We start from the raw sequence: 21,566 nt of genomic DNA, 5'->3' as shown, positions 1-21,566 counted from the left end.
AACTGCCCCAGTACACTATGGTCAATTCTATCGTGCCCGGCCCCGCGTGGCCTTGTGAGGCTTGGAAGAAAAACAAAAACCAAAACCAGACAACGGCCACCCAAAAAACCCTTTCCCTCCATCCCTCCCACGCAGAGCAGCAATCCCTTCCCCCAATCCCTGCGCCGGAACGCCCTCCTCCCCCAGCCCAGCCCGCGCCAGTTTTCACCCGGGCCTTCCCGCGCCCCCGCCCTTTCTGTGGGGGCGAGAACTGGCGGGAGGCGCACGAGCGCGTGCTGGCTTAGCTGCCCCGGCGGCGGCCGAGAAGACGAGGAGAGGGAGGAGAGAAGGAGAGGGCGGGCGCGCGGGCGGCCGCCGGGGAGGCCTGTGGTGCCGTCGTCACACGGCGGAACCGAGCAGACGGAGGGAGGCGCTGCGGCCGCTCGGGCTCGCGCTTCAGCCGCCGCCGCCGCTGCCGCTGCCGCCGCTTCCTCCGCGGCGCTGGGACAGAGCCCCCACCCCACCCCCCGGCCGGGCGGCCGGGCTGCGCGGAGAGCCGCGGGCGAGCCCGTTATCATGTCGCTGAGACAGCGCCTGGCCGAGCTGCTCGTTTGCCTGCGGGACCCGCAGAGAGTGGCCAGCTTCCAGCGGCTGTGCGGGGTGGAAGAGCCGCGGCTGGCAGGGGCAGACCCTCCGCCGCTGGGGGAGCCCGGGGCGGCCCCGGAGGCGAGGGGCGGTCGCAGTCGGGACCGGGCGGCCGTCCCGGAGGGCGACGGGGGCAAGATCCGAGGCTGCGGCGCCAGGAACGGTGTGAGGAATGGGCTGCCGGAGGCCGGCGCGGACCCGGCCACGGCCGCGGCCACGGCCACGGCGGGGGAGCGAGAGAGCAAGGCGACCCTCCAGAATAAAGTGCAGGGTCTGAGGCGCAACTCCCTCACCGGGGAGGAAGGGGAAGTGTACGGAGTGCGGAACTGGTTCCTCTTCTACTTGTTCTGCTTTGGCACCGAGCTGGGCAACGAGCTCTTCTACATCACCTTTTTCCCCTTCTGGATCTGGAACCTCGATGCCTTGGTGGGCCGGAGGCTGGTGATCATGTGGGTCCTGGTCATGTACCTGGGCCAGTGTGCCAAGGACGTCATCCGATGGCCCCGGCCCGCCTCGCCGCCCGTGGTCAAGTTAGAGGTTTTCTATAACTCGGAGTACAGCATGCCCTCCACCCATGCCATGTCTGGCACAGCCATTCCCATCTCCCTTGTCCTCCTCACTTACGGCCGCTGGCAGGTAAGCTCTTCCCTCTCCTCCCTTCTTTCCCCTTTCTTTCCTTTCCTTTCCTTCCCTTTCTTTTCTCCTCTTTCCCCTTCCCTTCCTTTCCGTTCCTTCTTAATTCCCTTTTCCCTTCCCTTCCCGTCCCTTCCCCTACCACCCGCCTCTGCCTACCTTGAAGGACGAGGTTTGCCTGGGGGCCGATTGGTATCGGGAGGGTCGAGGTTAAACTGGGGGAGGAGGAGTTCTATGTGGTTTGAGAAGTCAGTAAACTAAAGCATTTATTAAGTACCTACTGTGTGCCAGTTATTGAGCTCAGCGGCGGGGATACAGAGAAAAATAAAAGACAATCCCTGCTCACAAGGAGCTCACCGTCTCCTGGAGGAAAACCACAGTGCAAAAAACCCTAGGTGCAAACAAGATCTTTACAGGATAAATTGGGGTTGGTCTCCGAAGGAAAGCCTCGGCCGGAGGTGGGACTTGAGCCTGGATTTGAAGGAATCAGGAAAGCCTGGAGGCGCAAATGTGGAGGAGGGACGGGGGTGGGGTGAGGGGTTTAGTTGAGACTCGTTGCCTTAAGTTGCTTTACTTCTGCCCTTTGAGTTTTGACCAGCCCCTTCCAAACGCTTTCCTTCCATTGGTCCCTACGTCAAAAGAACAAATCTTTCCTTAAATCTCCGGGAAGGGAACTGTTCTGAATTTGTTAATGAGCTGCTTGTTGAGATGCTCTTACTAAAATTTCTGACCCTGGTTTAAGCTTATATAGGGAGGACACAGATAAATCACCCCAACTCTCAAGGTTAACTCTGGTGTAGTTAAGACCCAAGCAGTGTATGACTCAGCCCATAATATGAATTAAGATGCAAAATATTTCTTTTCTGTGGCAACACAACCCGAGTATAATTGCAAAATGTACTTCAACGAGTCAGGAATATTAATACTAGGCATACTATGAAGGACTATAGATCAGACTAAAAATTATTTAGAATTAATGGAATACAGTAGACTTGGGAACTTGGGGATAAGGTTATTTGCTTATGAGAAAAAACCATTTTATCTTCTGGATCACTAATTAGTTTCATTTGCTGAACTATTACTTTTTATTGTTGCAGAATCTGGAAAATGTGGGGTTTAAAAATGCTTTTTGAGTAGGATGTGCCTTCCAACTTTCAGCTAGTGATATGTTAATAATTTAAAGAAATCCAGAGATTGAGTAATAAATATGGTTCTAATTTAGACTGGTTACTTAAGAATATGGACAAACTCTTCTCCAGAGTGGATTTTAAAAATCTTGATTATCTTATTTGCCCTCCTATACTCCTTTTTTCCTTCTTCATAAATGTTCCTCTTTTTTATAACCAACTTTTTCCCTCATAAAGTATATTTGTAGAATGCTGTGTTTGCATTCTACATATGGCCATTACTAAATTTTTTTTTCTTTTGTTTTTTTTTTCGGTGAGGCAATTGGGGTTAAGTGACTTGCCCAGGGTCACACACAGCTAGTAAGTGTTATGTGTCTGAGGCGGATTTTGAACTCAGGTTCTCCTGACTCCAGGACCGGTGCTCTATCCCCTGTGCCACCTAGCTGCCCCTACCATTACTAAATTTTAAAGAGGTACTGCAGACCAATCAAGTGTCGTCCCCCCCCCCCCATGAGGGTTAAGTGACTTGCTCAGGGTCACACAGCTAGTAAGTGTCAAGTGTCTGAAGCCAGATTAGAACTCAGGTCCTCCTGACTCCAGGGTAGGTGATTCATCCACTGTACCACCTAGCTGCCCCCAATCAAGCTTTAACAGTAAAATGCATTATATTATATCTTCTTATTGGATGATCTTCCTGCTCCGCGCATTTTCCTATGGCGTTATTTTATAGGATGATCTTCCTAAGCATGAAAACTTTTCTTTTCCTTTGCTGTGTCAAAAAACAACCAAACCATTCTCACTAAAATCTCATTAAAAGGTGCTTCATTATATCATAGATTTGGTTAATATTGGTCACAGCTGGGACTAGAACCTAGGTCTTCTGACTTCCAGTACTTGCATTCACTATGCTAGTAACTGGATTCTACTATAATAACATGATTTATCCACTACACATGGCAACAGATTTCTGCTCTGTATGTGACAGTTTTGAAGTGATAATTCAGATCTTAAAGTGGTGCTCTTTTTGCTTGTGGAGATGAAAACTGTAAATCTTTCAAGGTAAAATTAACACTTCCTAATTAAAGCTGACTCACTGAGGAATGGGGTTTAGAATGTCTTGGAATCCTAGTTATATCTGTTAATGGCCATTTACTTTTGTTTTTTGCTATACTAAGATTATTGCATCACAGAATCCTAGAATCTCTGAGGTGGAAGGGACTTCTTTAGGCCATTTAGTTCTAAACCCATGCCTACCTGAACAAGAACCCCCTCTACTACATACCCTTTAAGTAGTAAGTCTTCTGGTCTCTTGGAAGGCCTCCAGTGAGGAAAAACAAACTGCCTCCTAAAACAGCTTCATTCGTTTTTCGCATAGCTCTGTAAAGGAGGTGTTTTTTTTTCCCCCCTAATATCAAGCCTAAATTTTACCTTCATCTAACTGCACCCATTGATCCTAGTTCTGGCTTCTGGGCTAAGCAAAACAAGTCTAACCCTTCTTCCACAGTAATTATAGCCCTTCAGACACTTGAAGATAGGTCTCACGTTCATCCTAAATATTTTCTTTTCCAGGCTATAGCACATCGTCTCCAGATGTACAGTACTTCTGTGAAGAACCTCTTCTTAAATTGACTTCATTCAGTAGTTATTTGGGTTCTATTCATGTTAACAGTGTAGGTAAAAAAGGCTAGTTATGTTTTTGTCTCTTCATGCAGAGCAGATGCTATTCACTGGTCTTTAGACACTGGCATGAAGTATGAGTCATTTATGGAATGTAAATCTTGATATTTTGACACTAGGTTTATTTGAATCAAGGTGCAACTTTTTTGGCTAACCTAGTATATTTTATTTGTAGTTGATCTACTTCTATTGACTTTAAAATTACTAACAATAAGCCTTGTAAAATTAGTCTTAAAAACCTTACTTTTTGAAAAACCTCTTTTCAAAATATAAAATTGTTTTCTATTTGAAGAAAAATTTAATTCGTAGTCATTTTGAAAGTTCATCTAATGAAAGTTCTACCAGAACCCATGTGTGACTGTAATAGAAAAAAACCTACCTGATCTTTTCTTTTAGTGAAGTGAAAAGCCATATGCTTACTCATCTTTCCTTAAAATGCTACAATAGGTCAGCTGATTTGGTATTACTCATAGGGTTTTCATGTTTCTAGGGATGGATGGTGAAGGGAATTCTTACCTTGAAATTGTTGTTAGGAATCAGAAGCCAACAGCCCCCCCCACCCCCACCCCAAAAAACCACCTTGTGACCCCATAGCCCTCTGTCCATCACCTGCTATAACTATTCCCATGGGCCCTATGTCAAAGTTGAGTGATCTTAATGCCATCACTTTTACCTTATTTGGAAAAACCTCTCTGCTGTCAAAATTCTGCTCAAGATTGAATGTGTATTTGAAGTTTTTTGACTAGCTCTTTCTAATCTTATATTCATTAAACCTATTTATTCTACATCCTTGACCCCTCCATAAATGATTGTGAATTTTTATGTGTATCCATTTACCTGCATGATTTTGGATATAGTCCAAAAATAAATTTCGAGGAAAGAATGTTGATTCTCCCAAGCAACAGTATTCCTCTCTGAGCCCCACCCTTCTTAATCCTATGGAAAAATTTCTCTTGGCTCTGGGCATAAACCTTGATTGTCATTTGGACCGCTGTCCTACTTAAGTCTGCATTCCTAACTTGCTAGCCTGTTAGAGTTATTTGTGACATCAAAATGAGAGACTGAAACTGTATTGCCTCAAGCAGTTACTAGGGCAGGATTTATTTTTATTTTAAAAATATTTTGCTATAGGAGGAGGTGGGGGGATGGGTATGGGTAATTCTGGGATGAACTGTTTTGAGAACCATTGCCTTATGTTACTATTAGTGATTATTATTCTTATTTTATCAGTTGGATTTGTTTGCAACATGAATTGGAAAGCACATTTCTCTTTATGAACAAACATGTCATTTAATATCTATATATTGTCAGGCACTTATTATGTATTTTTATGTGCTAGAGGTGGTACAGTGAATATAGTGAAGGGCCTGGAGTTAGGAAGACTCATCTTCATGAATGTAAATCCAGCATCAGACACTTTTTAGCTGTGTGACCCTGGGCAAATCACTTAACCCTGTTTGCTTCAGTTCCCCATCTATAAATTGAGCTGGAGAAGGAAATGGCAAACCACTTTTGTGTCTTGGACAAGAAAACCCCAAATGGGGTCTTGAAGAATTAGACTGAGATGACTGAAAAATCATTATGTGTATGTGTCCTGAAATAAGTATTTTTAAATAATCTGAAATCTAGCCAGTTCCATTGATATCTTTTTAACATTTGGTTAAGCTAGTCTTGCAAATTAATTCAAATTTCTTTACTGATGTCACTCGGTATTTAATCATACTGCTTCCAACTCCTTTGTATCTACATTCATTGCTTTCCATAGGTATATATAAGAAACCCTCTCACATCACATTTCATTTAAGAAATTTTTCCAGAAAAGAGGGTAAATGATAATTTTTGCTTCTTCCAAAAATTCACGCCTTTACCCCATCATCAGTTTCAACAGATTTTGTTGTTGTTGTCGTCGTTGTTTTTGCAGGACAATGAGGGTTAAGTAACTTGCCCAGGGTCACACAGCTAGTGTCAAGTGTCTGAGCCCAGATTTCAACTCAGGTCCTCCTGAATCCAGGGCCAGTGCTTTATCCACTGAGTCACCTAGCTGCCCTTTCAACAGATTTTTAAAATAGAAAATTTAAAAAGTGTATTTCCATATTAGCCATATTGCAAAAGAGAACAGGACACCCCCACCCCCCAAAAAAAGCAAGAAAAAGTTTAAGAAGTATGCTTCAATCTACATTTAGACTCCATCAGTTCTTTCTTTGGAGATGGATAGCATTTTTCATCCATAAGTCCTTCAGAATTGTCTTGTATTGCTGAGAATAGCTAAGTTATTCACAGTTGATCATCATACAATATTGCTGTTACTGTGTATGATGATTTTCTGGCTCTACTCACTTCACTTTGCCTCAGTCCATATCAGTCAGTCCAATTGATGGACATTCCTTTACTTTCCAATTCTTTGCCACCACAAAAAAATTTGATATAAATATTTTTTGTACATATAGGTCCTTTTCCTATTTAATGTCTTTGAGATAGAGACCTAGTAGTGGTATTGTTGTATTAAAGTCTATAAATTATTATACCTTTTCATATCATATAGCCCTTTGGTGTCATAGTTGCAAATTGCTTTCCACAATGGTTGCATCAGTTCACAGTTGTACCAACAGTGTATTAGTCTCCCAGTTTTTCCACATCCACTTCCAACATTTGTTGTTTTCCTTTTCTGTCATATTAGCCAGCCCGATATGCGTGAGGTGGTACCTTAGAGTTTTAATTTGCATTTCTCTGGTAATAATTTAGAGCACTTTTCACATGATTATAGATACTTCTGACATCTGAAAACCATCTGTTCATATCTTTTGACAATTTATTAACTGGGGAATGACTCATTAAATTTTTTTTTTTTTTGGTGGTGCAATGGGGATTAAGTGACTTGCCCAGGGTCACACAGTTAGTAAGTGTCAAGTGTCTGAGGCCAGGTTTGAGCTCTGGTACTCCTGAATCCAAGGCCGGTGCTTTATCCACTGAGCCACCTAGCTGGCCCTGACTCATTAATTTTTTATAAATTTAACTCATCTATTTATTTGAGATATATTTATCAGAGAAATTTGCTGTTAAAAAAAATCCCCCCCCCACCCAGTTTCCTTCTTTCCTTCTAATCTTGGCTGCATTGGTTTTGTTTGTAAAGAGGTTGGAATTGTTAAAAGCACTTTATCAAATTTAGTCCATAAAGCTTTCTTTCTCCTATTCAATTTTGGACCCAACTGCCCTGTCACAGAGACATGTGTTAATGTAATGTATTAATGTTTATAATAGTTTTCCTTGCTCCCAAAGGGAATAACTGATTTTGATGGATGGAAATTGCAGAAAAACAGATTTAGGCTTCATCTGAGGAAAAGCTTCCAAACAATGATATTTTTTAAATTGGAATGTGCTGTCTAGGGAGGTATTGGTTTCCCCCCAGCCTAGAGGTTTTTTGGCAAAAGCTGGGTGACTGTTTAATATATTGTAGCAAAGATTCTTGCTCTGGTATAAATTAGATTGGAATCCCACAATCCCAAGCTGGAAAGAAATCCCCACTATAACATAGCAAGTGTGCATGTAGCCTCTGTTTGAAATCTTTTTTTTTTTTTTTTTACAGAACCCACACAGTTTCAGTTTTATTCAGACCAAAGTAAAAAGACTTTTGATTATACTGGTTTAAATAGCCATAGGATTAGACTCTGGACTCAAAAAACACTACACATGCAATGCAAACGATAGATATCCTGCTAATACAATGGATTTGCTGCTGCATTTGTCTAATATTAACAATTATAAACAGAGCAGTGCAACTAGTTATTTGGAATGATCCTTACAGTGTTACAGTGTCAACAGGCACAAAGCTTCACTTTTCTTGACACCACTGGTTCTCTTTGCATACCTGGGCTTCTTCCTCTTCAGTGAAGTCATTCTTGATATTGAATGTTTTGCGAATCTCTTCTGGAGTTTTCCCCTTGATCATATTTGCAATAGTCTTGCATGTGACATCAAGCAAACCTTTAATGTCTAAGTAGTTTGCAGCCAGAATAAGTTCAAAAAGGGTTCCTTGGTTAACTCTGAGGAATTCTTTGTTTGAAAACTTCCAATGAAAAGGCTTTCTCTCCCCTAGGGGACCCCATCACCTTTTTTTGATAGCTCTAAGGACTTAGGAAAGAGAGAGCTAGAGTTCTGGGCCTGGAGTCAGGAAAACGTGGGTTCATATCCAACCTCAGACACTCCTAGTTGTATAACCTTAGGCAAGTCATTAAGCCTCTATTTGCCTTAATCTACTAGAGAAGGAAATGGCAAACCACTCCAGTATCTTTGCGAAGAAAACCCCATGGACATTATTGGTCCATGAGGTCATGAAGAGTCAGACAGAACTGAATGACTGAACTACAATGACTAGGAAGATTTTCTCAACATCAAACTTATATTTTCTTTTTTGTAACTTTCACCCATTGTTTCTCATGTCTGTTGAGGCCAAATTGAACAAGTCTAATCCTTCTTCCATATAATAGTTTTTCAACTACTTGAACATCAGTCATTATGATCCATCCCCCCCTTTGAGTCATCTCTAGGCTAAATATAACTGGTTCTTTGAGCTGATCCTAATATGACATGAACTCAAGACCCTTTGGGCAGAGAAAGAGCTCCCGGAAATCTCTGCATAATTGGAGTCTCCTATTATTGTTATACTTTACCTCTGTTCAAGGCTTGTAATCTGTTATCCATCTTAATCCGTTTTCCATTCAGGTGGTCTGCAATATACTCCAATGAGGAAAATTGCTTCTGTTTCCTTTGTTCTTTACCCAAATGGCTTTCCATCATTCTTCACTAGGTATTAGTCATCTTTATATTTTTCAATGGCTTCTAAGGTTCCTATCAACTCTGGAATACTGGGATCTAAGATGAATCTGTCAGTTAGGTATAACCATGGCAAATAGTGTCACAAGTATTACAAGTATGTAAATTTCAGTACTTATGAGATATCCACATGCATATATGCCATCTGGCAGTGGTGGTCTTTCACGTTTGTTCTGCTTTCAATTGGAGGGTTTGAGTGCCAAGCATATGGACAGGTGGTACATTGGTACATTGTTAACCTAGGTATTTTTTTTGGAATATTAATTTCTTTCAGAATTCGTTTTGTAAAGTCAAATTTGCATATTACAAATTTATGTAAATTGAGAACTGTCTGTATTCTGTTATTTTAGTATAATAACAGAATTTAAATATTAAAGAGTAGTTCTTAGATCTATGCTGATTTAACCACCATTCAAATCTTTCCAAAGTGGGAGAAAGGCATGGGGCTAGTTAGTCATGGACAACCAGGATGAAACATAAAAAGTTAAAAAGTAGGTCAAGAATGATGAGGACAGTGGAAGAGTATTCTAGTAATAATAAGGTAACATTGATCTAGTGTTTAAAAGTTCAGAAAGCCCCTTACAAATATGATCTCATTTCATTCTTATAATAATAATAGCAGGGCAGCTAGGTAGGGCAGTGGATAACGCACTGGCCCTGGATTCCAGAGGACCTGAATTCAAATCCAGCCTCAGACACTTGACACTTACTAGCTGTGTGACCCTGGGCAAGTCACTTAACCCTCATTGCCCCACCCCCCCAAATAATAATAGCTAACATTTATATAGCACATTAAAGTTTACAAAGGACTTTAAAACATCTTATTTTATTTTCCCCTATCTGTGAGCTAGGTGCTATTATTATCCCCATTTTACAGATGAAACAGAGTCCAAGTTACATGGCCAAGATCATATAGCCAGTTAAGTGTCTGAGGCAGAATTTGAACCCTATACCAGGTCTGGTATTCTGTTGCTATGCCATCACTTAATAGGACTGGGAGGAATGTGATCGATTTTAGAACACTTAATTTAACACAAAGTGAAAATAAAATTTTGAGACACAATATAGAATAGATGATAGTTCTAGTCTTCTAGTTAGGAAGATTAGGGTTCAGTTCCTTCCTCTTGACACTTGACCAGTTTCTATGGGCAAAGGAAAAAAGCCTGTCAGCCTCAGGCCACCCTCTAAAATATAAAAGTTATTGACAAGTTCATATTAGCAGTGGTTAAGAAAGTTCCTGCTCTAGAGGTTTCTGATACCTAAAAAATCTCAAATGTTGCTGTGTTTACTTGTTAACTTTATTCAGAGAAGGATGTGTGTGTGTTTGTGTAGTACATTTTGTGAAGTAAAATAGATAGTTGGGCCCTACAAAAAAGGGAAAAGAATCACTAAGCTATGTAATAGGCTGTATGAAAGTCAGTTACACTACAATGATATTTTGATTAATGAATTCCTTTATGTGAAGTGTTAAGAGAAAGGTAAAAACCTCATAAATCATGTGAAGCTGTATTAAAAAGTACCTTAGTGCATAGGTTCTATTTTTCCCATTCCAAATGGAAGGTAAAAGGCTGACCTTAGACCAACTTGCTTTTTGAGAAGTTTTGCCTTTTCCTGTCCTTGGACTATCTGATGTGAATCCCTCTTTCCATTTCCTGTAGCCAGTTCTCCTTTATATCATCTTCTCCTCCCCCTGTCAAAAAAAAAAAAAAAAAGGACGGGATCTAACAACATGATTAGGATATTTTTTTATCTGCCCTTGAGCTTCAGTTAAATTATCACTCATTCACACTCAAGTGTTAACTCAGGCATGCATTTATAGTTTGTCTTTTATCTCGAAGTGGATAATGAAAAACTTTTTCCCATGTTAAAAGAATTTCTGGCTTCAGCATAGAATGTAGAAGATTTTTATGGGTTTTGGGGCCCCAGAATTCATAATGGATCTATTCTGACTGGTCCTAAAAATCAATCCGATTTTGTCCTGTAAGGTTTACTTGCTGGGAAGGGATGTGGAAAACACTGTCCAACGTTTCCTTCCCCCAAAATCTATCCAAGATGTTTTTCCATCCAATCTTCTCATTTTTCCCCAGATGGTCTTGTGAGGCCGCCAAGCTCTTAGTGCCCTACCGTAGGGTTCCTTGCAGGCTTATTCTTTTCTTCCTGGTCTTCTTCCCCCACTCAGCTTCTAAGCATAATTTATACCCACCTTCTGATCTTAACTTAGATCCTAGCCATCACTCAATCTTTGGCTTTAGATCCATATTTTGTTTTTAGTATTTAATGAGTTTTCTCTTAATTGACATTCAAGACCTTTTTTCAGTCTTAAGCCTTCTTGCTATTTTCATGACTTTTCATATCCCTTCCTCCTACATATTTTCTCCTTCCTTTGATTTTATGATACTGTTCTTTTTTGGAGGTAGCTAAGCAGTATAGTGGCTCGACTGCTGAATTTGGAGTGGGGAAGACCTAAGTTCAACGCATACTTTAGACACTTAATAGCTGTGTGCCCTTAAGCAAGTTGTCACCTCCCTCAAATTCATCCTCTGTATGTCTTGTACTTGTTTTTGTGTGCTGTCTTCCCTGTTAGAATATGAGCTCCTTAAAGACAGGGACTACCTTTTCCTTTCTTTGTATCCCTAGTGCATGGCACTTTCTAAGTGCTTAATAAATGCTTGTTGACTTACTGTCTCAACTTCTATGTTCCTTAGTTTCCTGGTTTGTAAAAAAGAGGAAGTTCATAATCTATGATCTTATGATTGCATTTTTTCTACTTGTTTAACCACTTCTCAGGTTCTTTTGTGGGGTCATCAGCCATATTCTATTCCCCAGCATTCTGTCCTGGGTCTTCTTCTTTTTTGGGGGGGGGGGTGAGGCAGTTGGGGTTAAGTGACTTGCCCAGAGTCACACAGCTAGTAAGTGTTAAGTGTCTGAGGCCGGATTTGAACTCAGGTCCTCCTGAATCCAGGGCAGGTGCTTTACCCACTGTGCCACCTAGCTGCGCCTGAGCCCTTTTCTTTATTTCCCCTTTCTTCCCCCTCCCCCAACAGTGCTGATGACTTCTAAATCTAGCTTTCTGTCCCTGCCTTTTTCCTGAGCTTCTGTCCATCTCCTACTCTCTGCCAGCTGTCACTGAAATGTTCTCTTACTCTACCTCTACCTCTTGGAATCTCTAACTTCCTTTAGGGTTTAGTTCAGTTGCCCCCTCCTATATAGTATCTTTGCTGTAACACTCCCTCCCCAATTAAGTTTCTTGAGGGACAGTTTGTTTTGTTTTAGTGCCTTTCATATAGGAGCACTAAATGTAAATTGAATTGAATCAGAAATTGAAAGATTGGTATAGCTTCTCTATCATTATATAATAAAGGCTCATGTTTTTAATACCATTATTCTACCAGCATTATAAAACATGGCTGTCACAGAATACTACAGACTAAGTTACAAAAAACACCAAGGTGATTATGTTGTAGCAACATATAACAAATGAGGACCTTTGAAAAAACATTACAATCAAGGTTGGCATTGGGGTAATGGATGATCAAAAAAGATGACTTGGTCATGTGGTAAGAGAGAGAAATGACAGGTGGTCAGGCTGAATGCTTCACTGTTCTACTCCTTTATCAGGAGAAAGTTAGGAATTTCTCCTCCCCCACAGTCAAAGGACCTGTTCAAATCTTAGCCCTGCCCCTTACTACCTTTGTGACCATGTGCAAATTATTTAAGTTCTCTGATCCTCCTTTCCTTTTCTGTAAAGTAGGGGTAGGAGTGGACGAGATGATTGCCAAGGTCCCTTTTAGATCTAAATCTATGCCCCTAGGATGATGATGTTGACTAGACTCCTTGAATTTAATTCATGGGAGGACATGGACAAGATTGGCAGGCATGAATGAGCTGTAGTCTCCACCAATGGAGAGAATGCCTACATTGATGACCTCATAAATCCATATGTATATTTTTGGATATATTAATGTTTGATGGTAATATTCAGAGTTAAATCATTATTCTTACCATTGATCAAATTATTCATAATATAAAAATGTATTTCTTACCAGATTTATATTGCTGTTCACAATTATTATTAAATTAATACTTCTCTGTGATTGAGGTAGTATGCTATAGTAGTGGAAAGTCCATGTATTCTTTAAGTATTTAAATTTGGATATAAAGTGTTTTCACAGAAGTTACAAAACATAGAGCAAAGTCACCAAAATTAAGCAAGAACTTTTAGTGGGAAATATAGTTGGTGTTAAATTTATAAAAGGCCTAGCCAGCCCCTACCCCCACCATGGATTCTCACGAATGGTGTATCTGATCCCGGAAGCATGACTTCAAAGAGTCAGATTCTCTTTTTGGTTTGTTGCCCCAGCACCAGAGCTTTGTTTTGGGCAAATCTCCAAAACAAAGTTTAGGCTTCTGCAGATGTGGGTAAAGGGTTCTCTGCATCCCATAGAACACTCAGTATACTAAATGGGCTTTGGCTTTAAGACAGCCTTTATTTCACATATCACAGAAAATGCTTAAGATACAAAGGACTTAAAGGAGTCCATGAATAAATATAGAAACATCAAGCAATTTAGCCCATTAGGCTCCTTCTGAAACATAAAGACAGGAGGCTGCTAATGTAATCCTTCCCTGTTGTCCTCCTCCCCCTGCTCTAATTCTCTTGGACCTGTTTTCATTTGAGTAATTTATTGCAGTAGCAGAGAAGGGTTGTCAAGGCCTGTAATTCCTTTTCCCTTTTCCCAATTATGATATGACTCAAGTCCTCCAGCCCCATGGCCCACATTGGCATTTTTCTTCCTTCTCCAAGAATGCCATAGAGGAAATGTCAAGTTAGACACCTGGTGCCAGAACTCTCAAACTTAAGGGTTTACTATGAAGTAATACTTAAGGCATGGGAAGCCCATTCTCAAGAACTCAGTTCTCTGACCTCTTCACAGGAAACAAAAGTAGAAGCTGGCCAGGCACTTGAGATCCAGGAATCTCAGACCAATTAGGCAACACATACTGCTAATCACATGCTTCTTCTATAAATCACCATTTTCTTTTGGATAAGGGAGGTGGAACTCTCTCCAGTGGGGGAGAAAACACCTGAATCAGGGCCAAATAATTTCACAGGTCACTTTTATAGAACATTTATTTAGAGGGGCAGCTCTTCTGAAATGAGTCTATTTCCTCTGCTGTACTTGTCAGTCATCTTGGAAGGCAATTCTAGAAGCCAATCAGAGGCATTTGCTTTCTACTGACAGTTTACAAGGTGCCAGGGCACACGGAAGATTCCTTCCAACAAATCTCTATGCCCTATAATCTCAACAAGTTGTTATGGGGACTTGGCAGTTTCTCTGATTAACCTCCCTTGGTTTTTATTCATGGGCTCTTTATATACACCATGTCTCAAAAGTCTTAGTACAGTTTTAAGCTAAAGCTTTAAACAAACAGACTTTTGGCTCAACTTGTACTTTGTGAATTACACAAACTTCTTATTTTTTATTTGTCCCTCACCTTTTTGCATTTTAGTCCTTCCTTGGTAGCTCTGCTAAAGAGTAAATGAGGGGGGCAGGTAGGTGGCACAGTGGATAGAGCACTGGCCCTGGAGTAAGGAGTACCTGAGTTCAAATCTAGCCTCAGACACTTAACACTTACTAGCTGTGTGATGCTGGGGAAGTCACTTAACCCCAACTGCCTCACTAAAAAAAAAAAAAAAAGAGTAAATGAGGGACAGATGCCCCATTCAGAAGTAAATCTCTACTAAAGGCTTAAATTTATTTTGTTTTGTTCAAAGTATGGTCCTTTTTAAGGTAACATAATTTCATACTTTTAATTTCTGTTATTTCTACATTATCCATTCCTAAAATATGTAAGTTGGATTAAGTGGTACACTTAAAATAGAATGGGAATGGATAGGTCAATTAAGCAATAACTTTTTTAAAGCTCCTATAAGGCACTGTTCTAGCTTCTAGGGATAAATAGAAAATAAAATTAGCTTTACTCTCAGGAAGTTTACATTCTAGGCTATTTTAATATTAGAATCATTACAGATGATATCCCCATATCCCATACAACACTCAATATAGGTTTTGGTACAATATGGACTGTGGTACAAAGGACTTTGTATTAAATACAGCTATCATAATTATTTAAAATGTTATAAATAATTTCTTTATAATTATTCTAGGTAGATAATGAGAAATTAAGAAGGACCTTCAATGACCTTGAAACTTAAAGTGGAAACTACTTATGTAAATTCTAAGTATGTATGGCAAATATTTGTAGAAAACAGTATACCCAAATATATAGGGATAAGAAAACTGTTTAGTTCAGTAACTGAAGGAAATGGTTGTTTTTTGGAGGTAATTGGGGTTAAGTGACTTGCCCAGGGTCACACAGCTAGTAAGTGTCAAGTGTCTAAGGCCGGATTTGAACTCAGGTACTCTTGACTCCAGGGCCGGTGCTCTATCCACTGCGCCACCTAGCTGCCCCAAGGAAATGTTTTGATAAGTTTATCCCCCATCCTATAGAATATGCTCTGTGCAGATTAGATAGTAGTTTAAAAATTGAAAATATCCAACTGATTTCATTTAGGTTTAACTGGTTTTAATTAGCAGGGAAAGATACTGACAATTTTGGTTTCACTTTGGACAATGTCTTATATATTTTAAATTATTAAAATAGTTATTATCCAATATGCCATGAGTTAATAATTGAATAAAAGGTCATTTTACATTTATACAAAAGATTTACTTAATTTTTGTTGGGGGTGGGGGAAAGTAAAATCCATTGAGAAGTGGTATGGCATAGTGGATAGAAAGCAAGCCTCAAGGTTAGGAAGTCCTGGATTCAAGTTTTTGCTTCAGACACATACTGACTCTGTGATTCAGGGCAAGTCACATGACTGTAGCAGGCCATACATTCTGTGCAAGTCTTTAAATCACAAAGTAGTTGCTTATTTGTATTGGTTTTGGTTATTATCTTTTTGAGAACTCCCAGGTCCTGAATCTCCTCTTTCTTCCCTCATCTTCCCCAAATCTCATTATGCAAAAGCTTCAGAGTCTACATGCATATATTTAGCAGGCTAAAGGATTCAGCGCTTTGAGCAAAAAGAGAGTTACAGAACATCTGTCAAATGAGAAAATTTAGGGGGCAGCTGGGTGGTGCAGTGGATAAAGCACTGGCCCTGGAGTCAGGAGGACCTGAGTTCAAATACGGCCTCAGACACTTGACACTTACTAGCTGTATGACCTTGGGTAAGTCATTTAACCCTCATTGCCCTACCAAAAAAGAGAGAGAGAGAGAATTTATCACAAATTTAAGATATATAATGTCTCTGTTTGACAAGTAGTTAATGGTTTTCTACTTTAAAAACTAGAAAATTATTTTTGAAATTTTGATAAATTGTTTCATTTTGGTTCATATAAGAAACAAAATCTTACTGTATTCAATATTCTGTTTGTCAGTTTTTAAAGCCAACATACAAGGATCTTTTCCTGTTTTCTCTCATTTCTTCACCCATATATTTTCCTCCTTCCCATATTTTCCTTCTCTCATATTTTCCTCCCCTTATTTCTTTAGTTTTCATTGTTGAGTTTTTGCCTTCCATTAAAGACTGTTGCTATTTCCTTTCTTCTCCATCCTGCTTTTCAACATTTACCCTTTACCTCAGCTTTCTAATAACTTGGTCTCTCTTTATTGCCATTTTCACCTTCTCTCTTCCAGTGAGTAGCAACTTGAGAAGCTAGAAAGATGACTAGCATTTACAGAGCACTTTCAGGTTTACAAAGTGCTTTACAAATATAAGATCATTTTATCTTCACAACAACCCCGTGCATTCAGTGTTGTTATTATCCACGTTTTATAGATGGGGAAACTGAAGCAGGAAGAGGTTGCGACTTTCCCGAGGTCACATAGCTAATAAGTGTTTGAGGCAGGATTTGAACTCCAAGTCCTGTGCTTTATAGACTTCTCTACCTAGCTGCCTCTGGACTGTCTTCTTTGGGTGACAGGCCCTATGTGCTAAACAATCCTCTCCACCTGGCTAGAAATGTAGAGCTGCAGAAGTTGAGAAGAAACACAGTGCTTCAGTTTTTCTCTCCTTGCATTTCCATCTTTTTTGCTTCCCTTTGAGTGTGGCAACCATCTGTTAAGTGTGGAATAGTGGCTCAACCTACTGTTCTTTTTCACTATTCACAGAGGCCAAATTGCTTTTTAACCACATATCTTTCCACATTGGTGCAATTAAGGTTTATATTTTTAAAGCCTCAGGTCAGATTTTTATTTGATTACATTTTTGCTGAAAATTGGCAGCCCTTGGGAAAGAAAAGGAAATGGACTTTAGAGATTAGAAAACAGTGCTGTGGAAGTACAGTAACTATAATTCACCAACTACTAACTTTTAAACAACAACAATAAGGTGTTGTGGGAGTGAGAATGAGGTAGATTAGTTTAGTTTGTTTGTTTTTTTTTGTTTTGTTTTGTTTTTGTTTTTGTGGGGCAGTGGGGGTTAAGTCACCTGCCCAGGGTCACACAGCTATTAAGTGTTAAAGGTTGGATTTTGAACTCTGGTCCTCCTGAATCCAGGGCCCATGCTTTATCTACTGCCCCACCTAGCTGCCCTGAGGTAGATTAGTTTAAGTAGCAGTGATAATCAGAATAGATGAGGTGCTTGGAATAAGACATGACTGGTGTGATTTGCAGGAATGAACTTTTGGAACTGGAGGGATCCAGACTGTTTTGGACTCTTCGTAGCAGTTGCAGGGTAAGTATATCAGCCAGTGGAGAAGTATAAGTTTAGTGTTTAAAGGGAGAAGTGTGGCTTATTCACATTTAATAAAGGTTATTTACTGTCCACTAGGATGAATGAGGGTTTTGAAAACTAAGTTGTTCTCTCAGCCCAGCACTCTACCTGTTATCTCTGCTTCTTTCACAACGAGATCTCTCATACCCAGAATGTATTCTCTCCTCCCTTCTGCCTCTTACAATAGCTAATTTCCTTCCTTCAAGTGTCAGGTCATGTGCCATCTAATATGGGAAGCCTTTCCTGTTCCCCATATCTGTTAGTACTCTCTTTCTCTTCCTCAGATTACCCCATGTATATAACTTATCTCTTTACATGCATCTCCATCCCACCCCCCCAGTAGATTAAAGCACCCCTGGGTCAGGAATGATTTTTGTTTTGTTTTGTCTACCTTGTACTTAATAAAATGCTTCTTGAATTAGTTTGGAGTAGATGGGGAAAGTATGTTTAAAAAGAACACCAGCCCTTCAGTCAGGAGGACTCAAGTTCAAATCTGGCCTCAGACACTTGACACTTATTAGCTGTGTGACCCTGGGCAAGTCACAACCCCAATTCACACACACACACACACACACACACACACACACAAGATATCCTATCCAAAGATCTGGAATCTGTTCCCTTTCCACGGTGTTTTGAGCAACATAGCCATTGTAATAACTGTGGATACTGATTTGTATTTCTGTAAACCTTATAATTTTACATCATGTATGTATATTACTCCAGCGTCTCATGGCAAAGAGGTGATCCTGGTTTCTGCAAGGCAGTGCCTGTGGACTGTGATCTCTGTCAGGTGCTACCATATGGGAAAGGCTTTGGACATAGTCCCAGTAATGAATTTTATGTGTATTGTCTGAGAACCAGTCTAGTTAAAGCATATCCCCAAGTTGGCTGTATTGTGATTAATTTTTCTACTCTGTCAACTCTTAAAAAAAGACAAGCTAGAGAAGTATAGAGGGGTTACTGTCTGAATAGTTGAGTGTCTATGCCAATGAAATAATAGATCTCTGAAGAAATATACTGAGAAGTAGTATACTTTAATGAGTAATATATATTTTTCCTTCAATAGGAACAATATAATTAGGCTGAATATACAGTTTTTTAAATGTTTGTGGAAGCTTATGTATATTAAGTACATTGTGAAGCTTAATAATTTTTAGTATGGATGAAAAAAGTTAATGACATCTTGGAGTCATAACATGATTATGAAAGAAACAAGGAGTAGAAAGTGAGTCATTTTTTGAATCAAGGACTTTTAAATTCAGTACTCCCTGAAAGCTCCCCAAAGAGCTCTAATAAAGAAACTAGAACATATACAAGAGGCTATGCTCTGTTTTCCTGAAACTCCAGTCCAACCATGTTATCCCCATACTCAGTAAACTCCAGTGGCTCCCTATCACTTCTAGGATCAGATACAAAATCATCTATTTGGCATTTAAAGCCTTTCATAACCTACCTTTCAAATCTTCTTAGATCCTACTCCCTGCCACACCCCCCCCCCCTTTACTTTTTGATCCAGTGACACTGGCCTTGCTGTCTTCCTGGAACAAAATACTCAATTTCTTGGCTCTTGGCATTTTCTTTGGCTGTCCCTCATGCCTGGAATTCTCTTTCTCTTCTGCTCTGCTTCCTGACTTACCTGGCTTCCTTCAAAAACCAACTAAAATGTACTTTCTATAGAAAGTCGTTCTGAATCCCTTTTAATTCTAATGGCTTCTCTCAATTAATGATTTCCAATTTATCCTGTATGTAGCTTGTTTGTACATATTCATTTGTTTGTTGTCTCCCTATTAGATTGTGAGCTCCTTGAGACCAGGGACGTCTTTTGCCTTTCTTTGTATCCCCAGCACTTAGCACAATGCTTGGATAAATAGTAGGTGTTTAAATAATATTGACTGACTGGAGACCAGAGTGTGTCTTTTAATGGAAATTCAAACTCTCAAATCATTAGCCTAGAATATTAAGTAGATAGAATTTTTTCTTCTAAAGTACTCACTGACACCAACTATAGGTATGTATCTTTTGTAGCTATATTTACATTATATAGTTTTTCATGACATTACCAATTGTTGTAGATACCAATTTTTACCTTATATTCTTGACTTCTTACTATTTGGGGGGCAGAGTTGTTAGGGGGTGGTCATCCAGCAAAATAGATTGTGTTCTTTCTATCATTTTCACCTCTTACCTTAAGACATTTTAATTGTATATCTTCATAATAGTAAAGAATCAAATCTTGTAGGTAGACATGAGAACCCAAATGTGATTTACTGTCTCCTGCTTAAATCTTCCTTCTTTATTCCAAGGGCTTTACTATGTACTGTACCAACAGATAAAATGGCCAGAATTACTCAGTAGGGCTTAATCATTTGTGATAAGATACTCTATAGTTTCTTGTGTGATTTCTAGACTACTTGTTGATAAAGAACCTTGCAAGTAATGTTCTACGTTCTAGCTCTCAAAAGTGCTACATATTTTATGTGTTTATGTTTAACTTTTTTTTTTATTACAAGGAAAGATTCAATCATGGGGGATGAGAGAGGGGAACTTGATGTATTTTTTTTTTTTGGTGAGGCAATTGGGGTCACACAGCTTGATGTATTATAAATAATAGATATATGGGGCAGCTAGGTGGGGCAGTGGATAAAGCACCTGCTCTGGAGTCAGGAGTACCTGAGTTCAAATCCGGCCTCAGACACTTGACACTTACTAGCTGTGTGACCCTGGGCAAGTCACTTAACCCCCATTGCCCCGCAAAATAAGTAAGTAAATAAATAAATAATAGATATAAGCAAAAGACATTAATAAAATATGTGTTTTTAAAGGTGTTATATAAATAAAAACTAATGTGAATAATCTCCATCTTTTTACTACACTTTTATGATTTAACAGAGAATGGTTATTTATTTACCTAGAGCCGAACATAGAAACATTTAAAAACATCCATTGTTGGATGCTAACTTTGTTTGACAGCAAAGACTATATTTGAATTAGCCAGAGTATCGTGTTTAGTTCTTTGCACCACATTTTGGGAAGGACATTGATAAGTTGGAGAGCATCCAGAAGAAAGTTACTAGGATGATTAAGGACCTTAAGATCAGACCGTCTGAAGCCTGCTTGAAGAAAATGAGGATAGTTATCCTGGGGAGAAGACTGATGAAAGTACACAACAGCTGTTTTTGCGTATTTTAAGAGCTTTTTGTAGAAGAGGGATTAGATGTGTTCTGCTTGGCTCCAGAGGGCAGAACTAGAAGCAATATTGTTTGTCCTTCATTTTTCAAAGATGACCAATGACATCATGGGGTGATGTCTTGACTTGCAAGTGAATTAGACATAAGTGAAACAGTTGCACAAAGGTATCAGCCTCACTATCTCTACCAGAGTCATTCAAGTCCAGAGGCAAGACGAAAGTCAAAATGATTGGTGATGGCCTAAGATGATATTTTCATTGTCTGCCAGAACCTGAGTGCTACACAGTTCTTGCTTCAGCTGCCTTCATGGTGGTTGGAACAAATTGTTTTTATCATTCTGCCAGGGGAAATTTTCACATACTTGGGGTAAATATCCCCTTAACTGACAGACTGGTTTGAGACCTGTCAGTTACCCTCAACTCCATTTAGCCTGTCTGCCAGGACTGTTTACTGGGGTGGATGGGGCTGCTGCATATGCTACAACTTCTTGGGGTGTTTAGGGTGTCCAGAGACAACTAGCACCTCTGGTGTGAGGGCTTGCCAGTCTCTTTTCAGGACTGCTCATCCTCTGGTGTCTATATATTACCCAAATCTCACCTGTGGCTCTAAGAAGCAATATGAATAAATTATAAAGAGGAAAATTTAGGGTTGTGATAAGGAAACAATTTCCAACAATTAGAGCTCTTCAAAAGCAGAGCT

The 21,566-nt window shown here is 39.8% G+C and overlaps 1 protein-coding gene across 1 annotated transcript in view; it reads left to right on the top strand.

Moving 5' to 3' along the window:
- The first annotated feature begins 245 nt into the window (after positions 1-245).
- Positions 246-21,566, top strand: part of SGPP1 (sphingosine-1-phosphate phosphatase 1) — a 58,200-nt gene continuing 36,879 nt past the window's right edge. The window contains exon 1 of the mRNA XM_043983906.1: positions 246-1,260. Within this exon, the coding sequence (XP_043839841.1) occupies positions 556-1,260 (705 nt within the window). The 5' untranslated portion in view covers positions 246-555. The remainder of the gene's footprint in view (positions 1,261-21,566) is intronic.

The sequence above is a fragment of the Dromiciops gliroides genome, chromosome 2 (genome assembly GCF_019393635.1).
Source record: "Dromiciops gliroides isolate mDroGli1 chromosome 2, mDroGli1.pri, whole genome shotgun sequence".
In the NCBI taxonomy this organism is placed as follows: Eukaryota; Metazoa; Chordata; class Mammalia; order Microbiotheria; family Microbiotheriidae; genus Dromiciops; species Dromiciops gliroides.
This window is presented reverse-complemented; position numbering and strand designations above follow the sequence as displayed.